Below are 14,814 nucleotides of genomic sequence, written 5' to 3'. Positions count from 1 at the left end.
ACTTAATGACATCAAATGGACTTGAGAAGGAAGCAGGAGATATAAAAATAAATACAAAGTATTAACGCAAAAGCTGCCCTACTGAGCGGAAAAGTCGACAGACTGAAACAGAAAAAAAGACAGTTACAAATAAACAGTATTAGGATTGGAAAGATGCCAGTACAGTACAAAAGTAAATTACTGTACCATGAAATTATGAATAACTTCATGCCAATAAGTGGGCCATTTTGTAGAAAAATATGATTTGCCAAAACTGGCAGAAATGCAGAACTTAATAGACCTACAGCCATATAAAATATATCAATAGTTAATGACCTAAAATTTTATAAAACAGAGGGAGTCTAGAACATTTGCAATCAAAATGGAAAAATCTTTAAAACACTACTTGTTAGAGACAAATTGTTTTAAAGAGTAGTATTTTATGAGACTTGTACAGTTTTGATGTCTAAAACAGAACGGTTTGAGAGAGGAAAATTGTGAGCCATTCTCACTTAGACACATTGACATAGAAGTCCTCAATAAAATACTAGCAGACCCAATTCAGCAAAGTGTATGAAGAAGAAAAAGATCACGTCTGGACCAGATAGGATTTCTCTCTCTCTCTCTCAGCAATATAAGGGTAGTTTAACAGGAGATAACCTAGTATTGAAATTGGGAGAACATCTCCAAGAAATGAAATTCAGGAAAAGCATTTGATAAAATTAAAATCTGCAGGTAATAATTCTCAGCACATTTGAAAATGAGTTTTCTTAAGCTGATAAGGATGACTGACAGAAACATTCAGGGAACACGACAGGACAGGGCAGTGCTAGGAGGGTTTCCTTAAATTCAGGAATAGTTGAGGACTGTAGCTTTAATCGCTTTCATTTAGCTTTGTGGAGGAGGTGACTTAGTGATATGAAGATGAAGAAATAGAAGCTGTAAGGCTTGAAAAGACAGAAACAGCTGATTTTAATTCATTGGTGATGCAGTTGTATCCAAAAATATCCCAAGAGTGTGTGGGGGCAACTACTTTCTCGAGGTCGCCCCCCGGTGCCATGGACATGTGTGAGTGAATAAATATGGTCGAGACAAGATGAGATCTGTTTGGGGATGGAGGAGTGGGCTGTGGCCAGTTTCTCTGGGGAGAAAAAGGCCCCGAGCGTCTTCTTCCATAGCCTTTTATTGGGTTGTAATACACAGGAATACAGGGCGGTAAGGATCAAACCATAGATAACATTACAAAGAGGTCTGAGGGTTTCAGTCTGAGTCAGTGTCTGTCAGGAAGAGAGTTGCAGAAACTTTGGGAGACATACTCTTTTCCTCTTGGACCTTTATCATGAATGAAAGCACTCTTAGCAGAGCTGATTTCACAGGTTTATCAGCAAGTCTTTGTGGTGCCAGATTTTTCCCCAGGGCACACTCTGGCCAGGCAAGGAGCTGCACCTCTCCCCAGCAGGCATTCAGGCTTAAGGGGATTAGAGCCAGGAAGCGCTTCTCCCAGAGAACATGGGAACTTGGGGACTCGGGGGGTGGGGGGGGGGAGGGGAGTCCATTGCTCTCTGTTGCATCCCCCGAGTCCTTCCATGAAGGCCTCCCAGGTGATTGAGTCTGGCTTAGGTTGCCCCCGCTGTGAGGGGTCTTACCTGTCATTGACTTCCGACCAAGCTCTGGGGGCAGGGAGAGGAACTGAGGCAGTGTTTGCTACCAGAGACAGGCTTTGTCTGCTGCGGCTGGCATCCAAAGGTCGTCTCTCGCCCTTAGCTACAAGGGCTACAAGGGAATATATATCTCATTGTAGAGATACAATCCCTAAAGCTAGGCAGAGCGGTCTACAACAAGAGTGTACAAAGATAAAATATTACAACTATTAAGGTCATTCAGCAAGGTTGCTGGATACAAGATCAGTATATAAAAGTCAGTAGCATTTTTGTATAACTAGCAATAAACAATTAGAAAATGCAATTTTATAAAAATACTGAAGTAACAGAAATGGTCATACACATATGAATACTTCTAATTAAAATTGGTTTCCTCTCATTCCAGACAGAGTACCCTGTCACATTTCTTAATGGTTATCAATCCTTTCCAAGTGGAAACATGTTGTTATAATTTATCAAGTGACATCTAAACTTTTTATACTGAGCCATTAAAAAAAATTTACCCACCATTTATTTATAGGAGGGAGCATGTACAAATTAGAGAAACACATATTAAAACATTCCGTTTTTTTGACATGTGTTAACTGTTATGCTGTAGGCACAGTGGTTAGGTTTCATGAGCATCATAGAGTTCCCAGCCTTGAGAGGAGGGGGCAGTGAAGGATGGGGTTGTTTGCTGAGCATGTGAGGAAAGAAGTATAATAGAAAATCGTTATGATCTGAAGGAAAGAACCATAGACCAGAACCCAGCTTTGGAACTGCGCTTACTGGAGGCGTGTGCCAGTTTTGAAAGAGGAGACTGAGAACCTAAGCAGGCTTTGGAGAGGGTCGTGGGACTGGCCAAGCAAAAATCGAAAGTCTTACCCTGCTGATGAGGAGGGTCATCTTCATAAACACCAGCCCACGGTTCGGGGCCTAGAAATCCTGGACACTGGGAAGAAGGTTGACCTTTATTCATTCATTTTACTCACTTTCGAACTAAGGTGATTTAAGACTGTTAGTTTCCCTCGCCATTTGCCAGAAGCAAATGTAAATTTTCACTGGAAAAAATACATCACCGTAGGCCTCAAAATGCCCTTGTGTTTGTCCATACGCAGTGTCCGGCACTCAATCAACATACCTAGGCATCCAAAGAAACAAGATGAATAGTAATAGATCCAGCGGGAATCCAGTTGATGGAACTATCAGAAGTGACTTTAAAGTAACTGTGCTTAATATATTCAAGGAAACACAGGACAAGATTGAGTGTTTTAGCTGAGAACTGGATACTTGAAAAAAGAACCAAAAGGGATTTTAAGAATTGAGAAATGAAATAATTGCTCTTAACAACTCAGAGATGGGTTTTATAACAATTTAGAAACAGCTAAAAAGAATTAGTAAACTGGAGTGTGTGTGTGTGTGTGTGTGTGTGTGTATATATATATATTCAGACAGAAGCTTAAGATATTCCGAGAGAGAAAAATGTAATATAAAAAGAGCTTAAATATAGGGAACACAGTAAAAAAAGAAAGTGTAGCATCTGTAGAATTCGAGTCCCAGAGGAGAGAGGTGAATGGGGCAGAATAATAATTAAAAAGATAATGAACAAGAATTTTCAAAGGTAATGAAAGAATATCACTTGAGAGATTCCGTAACCCTTGAGTGGGATAAATACAACGAAAACCACGCATAAATTCATTGTGTTAAAACCACTGTAAACTAAGTTCCAAGGCAGAACTCCTGAGCAGTCACGGAAAACAAGACGACTCTAAAGAAGAACAAGAAACTGGTGTCTCGATAGAAGCACGAGCTGGAAGGCCGTGGACTTCAGCGGATTGTCAGAAGTGAGTGCCCACTTAAAAATCTGTGCCTTATAAAAATATCCTTAAAAGATGATGGTGAAATGACGATATTTTCTGACAGACAAACATGGAGAGAATTCGTTACGAGATCCGCACTGGAAGAAATTGTTCAAGATCAAAAATGGTCCCAACAGGAGCTTGAAGAAGGCAGAAGGAACAAAAAGCAGCAGGAAACATAAATACTGATCTTGCATGACCCCCAGCTGTACAACAAAGCCAAAGGTGGCGCTGTATGGGGTTTAAAATACACACGGAAGAATGGTGTCCTATTTCTCGATCAAGAGTTTGGCTCCGTGGGAATGTTCACTGAGATACATGCTTAAAACTTTTTTTAAAGTTTTTTAATCTTCACCTGAGGTTATGTTTATTGATATCAGAGAGAGAAAGGGTGGGGAGAGAAAAAGGAACATCTGTGTGCGAGAGAAACATTGATTGGTTGTCTCTTGCTCGTGCCCAACCAGTGATTGAACCCACAACCTTGGTATATGCCCTGACAGGGAATTGAACCTGCCAGCTTTTGGTGTACAGGATGGTGCTGTAAGCAACTGAGTCACCTGGCGAGGCCACGTGGTTAAGTTTTATACATTTTGTGATTTTTATCATACTTCAGTAGCATCCTAAAATATGTTTAATAAAGGGTATATATTTTCCTTTGTTTTTCTGATTTACTGTTTTAAGGCCAGATCTTTGTAACCACCGACAGCTTAACTTCCATCAATCAGACTGTTATTTCTGCAGATTGATTGTACCCGAGACAATTGTTTCAACCATTTTTTTGCCACGGTCTGTCCAGAACAGGTTTGAGTGAATGAATGACAGTCTCTCTGTTCAGTCAGGATTTGTTGACTCTGCCAGTCACTAGCTGGACTTCATAAAGAACTATTGTCTTTTAGGTGGTGATAAATTGTGCCATTCCTAAAGGGTTGAAGTACAATCAAGCTACACAGACCTTCCACCAGTGGCGAGATGCTAGACAGGTGTATGGTCTCAACTTTGGCAGCAAAGAGGATGCCAACGTCTTTGCGAGTGCCATGATGCACGCCTTAGAAGTGCTGAACTCACAGGAAACAGGTGAGTGCCCGTGCTCGGCTTGTGTCCTTGAACCGAAGCGCCATGTCTGAGTTAAAACGAACCTTTTCTGACCAGCTTTTAAGTCCTCTATGTATCTGAAGTAATCCTTGAATTTCTGTTGTTCTCTGCAGAAGTGTGAAATTTTATGTTGATGTAAACATGGAGTATGTCAGGATAGTCGTACAAGATTGGTTCATTAGTGACTTTTAAACACTCTCATTGGGAGTCATTTAGGGTCTGCTCCTCCTTCTCTAGGACCTCAACGTTTGTTGTAAGGATGTGAGGCCCAGAGAAGATGCAGGGGATAGAAATCATGCGCATTCATCTTCATCTCAGATTTTGTGAAGAAACATGGTTTCTGAAACATGTTTTTTAAGCCACGGCCAAGGCCTTGAAACTTAACGTAGGACTAGGTCTCCTTCATCCTAGTAGATAAAAATTTGATTCTAAAAGTTGTTTCAAGATTTTAGGAGTGCCCTCGGGTGGTACAAGCTGTGAATTGCATCTCCCCTGACAGCATATCGGTTAGACAGCGATGTAGAAATAATTCACTTAAAAAAAACCCTCCAGAATTTAAGACTGTGTATGTGTCAGAGATGAACTCTCTTTTTGTTTTTTGTTTAAAAAATAGAGGAGGAAATGCACCAATGAATTTTTTTTCTCTTTGAGGGTTAGATTTTTATACTCAGAAAATAAATGTTTATATAGAAAACAATACAAATGTGATTTGACTTTGTTGTGTATTTAATAGTGATCCACCTGATATAAATGTTCTGTAAACAAAATTTATGTATCTTAAGAGAAAGAATTTACATAGATTAAGAGTTGATATTTTGTTGAAAGTCTAGAATTTCAAAACCTATTATAGATAAATTAAATTTTATTTATTCTGCCCCTTATTGTAAAAAGGATTGAAATGCCCCCATGTTTTAGCTTATTTCAAATGTGAATTTCAGTGCAAGAAGACATCTTGGAATCTGGGTAGAAACTAAGTATTATGTCTAAAGGTGTTTTGCATTAGATCTCCTTTGAGGAAACTAGTATCTGTGTAACTAATTTGTACATAGCTCCCCTAGCTTACCTATTTTGAGAAAATAAACCACTGGAACTTCTCCTGGTTTGTCAGCAAGTCCAGAGAATAGCGTAGAAAAGTCTGCATGTGTCCAGATTGGAATGTAGATTGTTGGGTCACCGCACTTACCTCGCAGACATCAGGTTGTTATCGGCATTCTGATGTAGGTATAGAATTGCCTTCAGCACGGTTTTACTGTAGGAAAGAAACTAGAGTTGCGGTTCTTAATATCTGTTAAATGGGTCAACTGCATAGTAAAATAATTAAAGGGCAATTAAAGGACCAAAGTTTTGACAGTATATGAATGACAGTCATATTTGGCCTCTCCGTATTTGGGACAAACTAGAATTTTAATTTCTAAGTCTTCAAAAGAGCATTTACTGATGTTAGGAGCTAAATGTTACAAATTTAAAGTTAAAATTGTTATCTTGTTACCAGTTTTTTTTTAACCAAATGGAAAGCATTTGTTTTAATCATTATGTAGTCGTACAGTTTGCTATCAAAATGCAAAGCTAATTAATGTTTTTTTTTCTGATCTTAATCTTTGGAAATTAATGAGTCCTAATATGGAGAGACTCAATTACGTTCTCTGTAATTCCCATATTATAAAAAGTTTGGCAAGTGAGAAAACCGCCCCTCATTTAGACAAGCATTTTGGAAAGGCAGAGCAAATTAGTAGATCCTTCTTAGATGATTTTGAAACTTTCTTCTCTTCTCTGTCACAACCTCAGCCTGGATTACCAGAGGCTGGGGGCGGGGGGGAGAAAAGTTGGCCCATCCTGTTATCTGCTTGCATCGTGGCCCAAGTCATTGGCAAAGACGCTTTTGGGTCTACAGCTTTTTCATCAGAGAAACCAAAGCATATAAAATGGTGGGTGTTTTTCAGAGTCCGATTTGTGTAGAACAGGACTTTTCATGAATCACTGGAGTCCAACAGTGCTTCCTGATTTTGGGTGCTGTTGATTGGTTCGGAAGTGGGGGCATGGGCAGAAGTGGATGCTAAGATCAGAAGTGTCCCTGGGAAAAGATGTAATTTTTTTCTGTGGCCCTCCACCAAGGTGGGACAGGTGTGTCCCCTGCCTGGGTTTATCTTGTAGCCCCGCTGCACCCACCCAAACACACACACCCAGCAGTGTCTCCCCTCATCTTCCACGTCTTTGTCTTTCCCTTCTACCACTGTTCCCTTTGGGTTCACAGCCAGTTTCTTGCTAAAACCACGCATTGTCTTTCTGCCAAAACCAAGTTGGAAAAGGTCAACCTGTGTGCCCCCTCCCTAAACAAACAATGTACCCAATAAATCTCTGACCAAAGGCAAAAGAAACAGATTTAATTATAAAGGTAAAGCAGCTACAGATATTAGTCGTCCCTACTTAATGTCTTAGCATTTTTTACTATCTTTAAAAAACATTATTTAGTTATTTTCAGAGAGGGGAAGGGAGGGAGAAAGAGAGGTAGAGAAACATCAGTGTGTGAGAGAAACGTGGATCGGTTTCCTCTCTCACGTGCCCCCATCCGGGGACCTGGCCTGCAGCCCAGGCATGTGCCCCGACTTGGAATAGAACTGGTGACCATTTTGCAGGCTGGTACTCTATCTGCTGAACCACAGCAGCCAGGGCTGTTTTGCCATTTTTTTTTTAAAAACATTTTCTCTTATGAATGTTCTGTTTATTGTTTTATTAGGTGTTAATGTCAATATTATACATAGAATATTGGTGAATACTTCTTAGTGATTTTCAGACTTTTTAAAGCCACGGACAGGTTTGTTCAGACAGTTATTTTTCGGAGACCCAATACATAAACAGACTCAGAGAAATGGCACTTGTCTGACGGGTGCGGGGGCTTGGGAGCCCCTGGTGGCCGAGGCACGAACGTGGTTCTCCAGAGCAGGATTAGAAAATCACTAACCTATCTTTTTTACCAAAACCAGCAATTACACAATTCTGCCTTCTTCTCTCCCTTGATCCCTAAGTTCTCTAAATCCTCAGACAGATTTTTTTAAACGGAGAAAAAAAACAGCTTTCTTTGGGGCTCATGGTGCTGACCTTCAGAAGGTGCTTTGTGTGTGTTTAATATTCCCATTTCCTGGGAGAAGGGTGGGTGGCTGAAATGTTTCCCTTTATTTTGTTTTAGCTTTACTGTGCAATTATCTAATATACTGGAAAGTACAGGAGGTGCTACATACAGTGAGTTATATTTGGAATTTTAAAAACCCGAATCACATGGAACATTTTTGAAAAGAGTTGAAATAGTGTTCTTCCTTTCACCCCCACCGGCTGCAGTTTATCTCTTTCAGTTGCAGTTTATCTCTTTCAGCTGCCTTGTGGAAAAGGACTCGGTTTTAAACAGATGCATTGAAAATGCATTATTCAGACTGATATTTTGTATCGCTGTATTATTTATCAAGTACCTGTGTAGCAATTTTGCAGATAATAGTCATGAATTGTATGAAATATAAAGTCAGTCCTTGGGATGATTGGCAGAGGTAAATTTACACAGTGTTTCATTCTGAGAAATGTTTAAGCCATTTGAAAATAGAAAATAATTTTAAATGTATTTTTAAATGAAAAATCTTAGGCATAGCCAATAAGGTTATTCTCCAGCTCGTGTTCTGCTCGACTGATGTTCCCCCTTTGTGAGAGGAAATCCTTAGTATTTTGCCGTTGGTAAAACTGCTCTGGCTCTAAAAATATCTATTGAAAATGAGTCAAAGATAACCTCATGTTTGAAATTTTCTTTAGGTCGTATAAATAAATATTGAGATTCCATTAATTTATTTTTTCTTACTGATGCTTTGGCCTGATATACCTTCTAAGATGAGCATTTGTATACATTTTATCTCAGCATTTTTTAATCTTTTTGAGATTTTAAAAAAAAATTAATTGGATTTTAAGAAACCTCAAAAAGTTTCTAGAAATGCCTTGCGTTCGTAGCGGCATTCTCCTTTTCCAGGCTGCCGCCACTGTTGAGAGCAGTGTCACGGTTCTGGTTCTGTCGCTGGAACCAGCCAGCCCCGCTCTGAGAGGAGGGGTCATGCTGGACCCTGGGAGGCACACGCCCGTGATAAGGTGGCCTGTTCTCTGCCTTCCAGGATGTCGTAGCTGGGCGGGAGTTACTAGAAACAAGGCCAGGAAACTTAGAAGACAGTTTGGGAAATGTTGTGAGTGAAGGGTGCAGAAAGGCCTTTGGAATACTAAAGAAAATTCCAGGGTTCAGGGCATTTCCAAAGAGGGGGCCGGGCTGTGTTTTGAATGAGAACATTTTGGGTAGGTGTGGGGGCCTGAGAGCGCGGACAGTTGGGAAGCAACAGATGGACTGTGGAGGCGGGGGCAGGAGGATGTGTGTGGGAGAGGGAAATCCTAAGGGGTAAGGCTGGGAGGTTGGGAAGGACCTTGCATTCTTGCTGAGAAGTGTGGGCATTACGTTGGTAACATGTTGGGCCAGGCATTGAAGGGTGCTAAATAAACGTTTGATGTAACCAGTCAGGTCTGTGCTTTAGACCAAATGTAATGGATTGATGGGTTCGGAGATCAGGTTAGGACACCAGGGTGGTAACGTTGGTTGAGAAAGATGAGGCCCGAAATGACAAAGTATAAGGAGGAAAGGGGCAGAGTGAAGAGGCCCTGACGGGTGTGGCTCAGTTGGTCGGGCGTCCTCTTGAGAACTGAAAGGTCACCAGTTGGATTCCAGGTCAGGGCACATGCCTGGGTTTCAGGCCAGGTCCCTGGATGTTTTTCCCCTTCTCTTTCCCTCTCTCTAACAATAAATAAAATATTTTAAAAAAAAGAGTGAGGAGGACATGACCAACTTTTATTTAGATGAACAACAAGGCCAAGCTGTTGTTCTAGGCCTTCAACTCACGTTCTCCCTTGGTTGTTAAAACACTTCTAAGGCATGAATATCTGCTCTGTGGCAGTTCCTAGTTGGGCACAGATATAACCCATCATCTTTGTAACAGCTGTACGATGTTGGTGGTGTTATCTTTGTTTTAGAGATGTGAGTGGGGCTCGGCCAAGGGCCCACAGCTAGACAGGGGCACAGCTGGCATCTGTCCCCCACATCTGGTGTCACAGTTCGTTCTCTTTTCATAGTTCAGTGGGATGCGACGGACAGGCCAGGAGGAGATGAGATGTGTCGTTCTGGGCAAAGGTCCACCAGCGAAGACGGTTCTACCAGCCGGAGACAGAGAGAATGGGAATGTTGAGCAGACATAACACATTTGATTCTAGACACAGCACTTTTGGGGCACTTCATTAATACTCTTAATATGTGGAATCGTACATAATAATAAAATCACATGAAATTGGATCACGAAGGGTCCCAAAGGTAACCTTGGGGAGTGTCTTTTGCTTTGAGCTTTCCTAAGTCAATTAATCTTACTGGGAAACCTGTTTGACCCCCAGACAGGTTTGGGGGTCGGGGCAGGACAGTCTTTTTGTGGGTGCTGCGCTCTTATGCTTCCTGCTTCCCATCTCCCTCATTTACAAACTCACAACCTTCACAATCATGTGAGGTCGGTCTGGGGTGCTGTCGCTCCAGTGTCCAGTCAGGAAGATTGACATGGGGAGATGGGACTTCTCCCTTGGCCCTGCCTCGCAAGGAAGGCACAGCTGGGCTTGGGTCTTCCCACCTGCAGGCCATTTTTTTCTGTTTCTCTGCTTTTCAGTTTGAGATCTTCACAGCGCACTTTAGAGGCCTTGTCTAAAAGCGCGGTGCTTCATTCCCTGAGCTGTACCAGCCAGGGCTCTTCGTACTCTTAATAAAGTCCTGCGTTGCAGGCTGTGAGAGGGACAAAAACGAACCATTCAGAATTGTTGATCTTGAGGCTCTGTTGCACGTGTAGAGAAAATAAGACATGGTCAGAAACCTACGGACTGGGGAAGTACGCGAAAGGCAGAAAGTGGAAATGAGAAGCCGAATAAGCAGGCAGGGCTGGCTACTCATGCAAAGGCACCAGAAATACTCCTTACAGGTGAGGCCTGCTCTTTCTGGGGACGGCTCTAATTTTAGAGGTGATCGTGGTAGAAACAAGTGACTTCTGTTGTCTGGAAACTTTCAGGGGTGTTTGGTGATGGCAGTGCCATCTGTGTAGGAAGAAGTGCATTTTTATTTTGCAGTTTCCTGGGCAAATACTGACCTGATCTTTACTGTGCTCACACTATACTAAACGCAGATTAAGAGTCACTGTTGCCCATCTACTTAAAATTTCCTTAAGCTAATGGGAAAACGCTGACTAGATGAGTGACATTAGTTCCCAGGAAACGGGGCTCTAGTCTCCTTGGGGCGGACCACATACTGGCGGGAGGCAGGGTAGATGCCTGCCTACCTACTGTGGCAGGTACCGAATAATCTCGCAGTGGCTTTCCATTGCTTGTAGGATAAAGGACAGACTCTCCCGTGTGACGCCTGGCTCCTTCACGAACTGGTCCTTCTGGACTCTGGAGGCTTTCAGTAAACAGCCTCTCCTGCATGCAGGTCCTTGCATTCTTTTTTCCGTCTTTCACTGTTCTGGGACTGATGTGTATCAGAACACTTTAAACTGTTCCTTTCTGCACTGGGTAAGGAATTTGGCAGAACCAAAGTTAGTGGCAATGCTAATAGGGTGATACTAGCAGATTTTATTTGCAAAATAAAGATCAAATTATTCAAAGTGTCTCTGCTGAAGGCTAGGAGACACACATGCATATTTAATGTAGCGTGTACAGTCTTATTAACTGGACCGAGGTGTGATACATAAACAGCCCTTGAGTCTGTTTAATGCAGCAGTAATTTATAGTGTTATTTACACGAACAGATGTTTGGATCTTTAGAATTTTGTTCTGAGGAAGCCATAACTGTTTTTACTGCCCCAAAGGGATACTTTTTTTTTTTTTTTTTGGTAAATCAGCTTGAATTATATATTTTCCCTCTTAAATAGGTACTTTTGCTCAGTTTAGATAGTACTGTTTTATTTTCAGGTGTCACATTCCAGACAAGAGCTGAGTTTTCAGGACTCGGGGATATTTCCCCATTGTCAACAGGCTCAGCATATTATTTCTCTGCCAAAATTTATCCTTTTATTCATTAAAGTGTAAATTGGAGCAAGCAAGAGTTCTTTAAAACTTTCCACCTGTATTGTTTTTGTGCATTTTACTTTTCTGCAAAGAGGGGCGGTATACGATCCCTGCAGCCAGCTCAGTCTTGACTTTGCTTAGAAACCAGTGTAGTACGAAGTTGTTCCCAGAGGAGACACGGCCAGATTGCCGTTGAAAGACACGCCCTGCTTTGTGAGGTCGCCCACCCGCAGTGCTCTGGTGCCCCTGAGGTTTCTGGTCTTGAGGCCCCGGGGGAACTTCCCTTCTCCTGGATTTCTGCTCTCTGCCAATTGGCTGTGGGCCAGACCTCTTTCCCGCTTTCTTTTAAAGAGTTAATTTTTTTTCCTGGAAGCTTGTGGGATCCCAATTTCACAGTCTGTTAAAAACTTCAGATCTCGATTTTCTGGGTGGTTTCCTGACATTGCACTGAATTGGGCTGTACAGGAACCTCCACTTTCCCAACACCACGAAGATGGTTTCTTTAGCAAGACAGTTTCCTTTTCTTCTGTTTAAATGTTTCTGGTTGAGTAGTTTTTTTTCCCCTGCCCCTTTATTGTAAAATTAGAGTCATTCATTCTCATATTTATTCTCCATTTGCATTATTTAGGAGGATTGGTAAATGTAAAGCTACTTTGTATACAGCTAGCACCTGATACACCTTTAATGAGTTCTGTTTAAGTTGCATCCGCTCTGTAAAACTCCAATTTAGTGGTAAAGATTGTATTAGTTACCTGGTATATGCAGTCCAGTGAGGCAGACAACTGACTCTAAGCAGATAATACAAAGTAACAATTCAGCAGTCACGCAGTACATTGGAAAGACCCCGAGTCTCTGCCAGCTGGTGTCGGGGTTTCCAAATGTGTTTCCTTCTGGGCTCTTGCTGGTATTGAAGCCTTCTTCTTTCTTCTCCCATTTCGTTCTGTTTTGATGTAACAGTGGATTGCTGTTACTTCTGCATCTTTTACTTTTAGAGGGAAAGTAAGTAAAAGACCAAGATTTAACATGGAAAATGTGTAATGAAGAAAGTGCAGTAATAGAAGCCTACAGATTGAACCAAAATACTAAAAATATTATTTAAATATGTCAGTAAGGATTTTTTGCACAGTTTTTCTGAAGACACTTTATCGAATAGTATTTATTGAGTCATAAAGAGTGGGAACATGAGAATCCTAACTTAAAGTTTTTTATGTTTGTTTGAATATTTGGATGCTTCATCTAAGCAGCATCCTTTCACATGTGAATTTGTATGCCAACATTATGACTTACTAACTCTGAGACTATTTTTTTGTTATTATTTTTTTAGGTTTTTTTTTTAAAGATTTTATTTATTTATCTTTAGAGCGGAAGAGAAGGAGAGAGGGAGAGAAACATCAATGTACGGTTGCCTTTTGTGGGTCCCCTGTTGGAAACTGGCCTGCAGGGAACCAGCCTGCAACCCTGGCATGTGCCCTGACTGGGAATCGAACCGCGACTGTCTGGTTCGCAGGCCCACTGAGCTACACCAGCCAGGGCCTGAGACTATTTTTTTAAAGAATAGTAAAATAAAATTTATATTGTTAGGGGGCATAATTGCATTTCAGAGACAGAAGTTAATGATGCTTAGTTTGTAGACCAAATTTATTTTTATGTTCTTGCTGACAGCCCACACAAATAACTTTACTTAATGTAATTTTATTTAATCAACTCCATGTGGATGTGAACGAACCCAGCTTAGATTTTTTATGTTTTCAACAGAACTGTTTTTTTTAAAAAACTATTTTATTATAAAATTTTATGTGCTTTTGAGTGTTGAGAATTTGGACATTGCTGTCTTAGGGAGAGAAGTTGCGTCCTGGTTTGGCGGACGAAGTGCCAGGAGCTGTGTGCGGAGAAAGGAGAAGAGCAAGGGCACCGGGGTTCCCATGGAGACGCAGCCTCTGTCCTGAGTAACTAGGGCAGCCCTGGTTTCCGATGAGCCCTCCTGAATGGAGATGTATTCAGAGTCGTGACCTAAGCGTGACCTTTGGTTTGATTCCTGCTGACAAGCCAGCCTGGTGGCTGGACCTGCGCTGTACCTTCCCATACTGGCTCTTGGGTTTGGGAAGGGCGTCCAGGTCCCGGCTCTGCGGTCGGTGCTCCGGTCACGTGGGTCTTATCAGCGGAGTCGCTTTTCTTCCCTGTTCACATTCAGTTCTCTTGTTGGAAACTGGAGCCAGTTAGAGCCCCGCCGGAGGAGACCTCTCATTTCCAGCACAGCACACTTTGTTTTTCAAATGAGAATAAGCTTTTTTATCCACCCCCCTCCATTGTGCTTACTGTAAGAATTTCAGCAGTACAGAAGCATAAAGAAGAAGGTAAAATTACCTAAAACCCTACCACCCAGAGATTAATGGAGAAGTAATAGGCATTGAGACGTTCTCAGTGTTGTGTTGTAGTCAGTGCTGAGCCGGAGAACACAACACAATACATTTTTTTAAATGGCCTCATTGTCTTCACATACCATGCAGTTCACCCATTCAAAGGGCACGATTCGGTGGTTTTAAGTGTGTTCACAGGGTTGTGTGGTTATCAGCACAATTTTTGATCATTGTCATCATGCTGAAAAGAGACCCCCTGTCCTTAAGCCATCATCTTCACCCTGCACCCTAAACCACCCCCTGCCCCATGCAATCATTCCATACCCGCCAGCTCCCGGCGGCCACTCAGATTACTTCCTGTCTCTACCAGACCGTACGTACAAGGACCGAGGGTGTGCAGGGTCCGGCAGGAGTAACGCCTGCTTGAGCGTGGTTGGCAGGGTAATAACATGGGTGTCATGATTTACAGTTTTACCTTGAACATTTCACCTAAAATGTTCTACGGTGTGCTTGCGTGTGATACTGTTAGGTTACAGAATGACATGCTTAGGATTTTGTAATGACAAGAAAGAGCGTCATGTGCGCTGGACCCTGTAGGTCTGTATCTTGATCTGCGTGCCTCTCTACAGGTGCCTCTGTCTCCTTTACCATCCCGGGGTCGATGGGCACTGAGGCCCTTCAGCATCTTGCCTGTCGTGAATGATGCTGCAGTGAGCGTGGGGGTGCAGGTGTGTCTCTGAGACTCGGGTTTCATTGCTTGTGGACGGGCACCCAGAGGCGGGC

The 14,814-nt window shown here is 42.0% G+C and overlaps 1 protein-coding gene across 11 annotated transcripts in view; it reads left to right on the top strand.

The window, feature by feature from the left end:
* The window catches only part of ENAH (ENAH actin regulator), a 217,028-nt gene that overhangs the window by 163,820 nt on the left and 38,394 nt on the right, over window positions 1-14,814 (top strand). For all 11 annotated transcript variants that reach the window (XM_053659591.1, XM_053659586.1, XM_053659587.1 and 8 more), the window contains one exon: window positions 4,375-4,552. In XM_053659591.1, the coding sequence (XP_053515566.1) occupies window positions 4,375-4,552 (178 nt within the window). The remainder of the gene's footprint in view (window positions 1-4,374; window positions 4,553-14,814) is intronic.

Source organism: Artibeus jamaicensis, unplaced genomic scaffold, assembly GCF_021234435.1.
Source record: "Artibeus jamaicensis isolate MK-2021 breed Jamaican fruit bat unplaced genomic scaffold, CSHL_Jam_final scaffold_754, whole genome shotgun sequence".
NCBI classification, from domain to species: Eukaryota; Metazoa; Chordata; class Mammalia; order Chiroptera; family Phyllostomidae; genus Artibeus; species Artibeus jamaicensis.
This window is presented reverse-complemented; position numbering and strand designations above follow the sequence as displayed.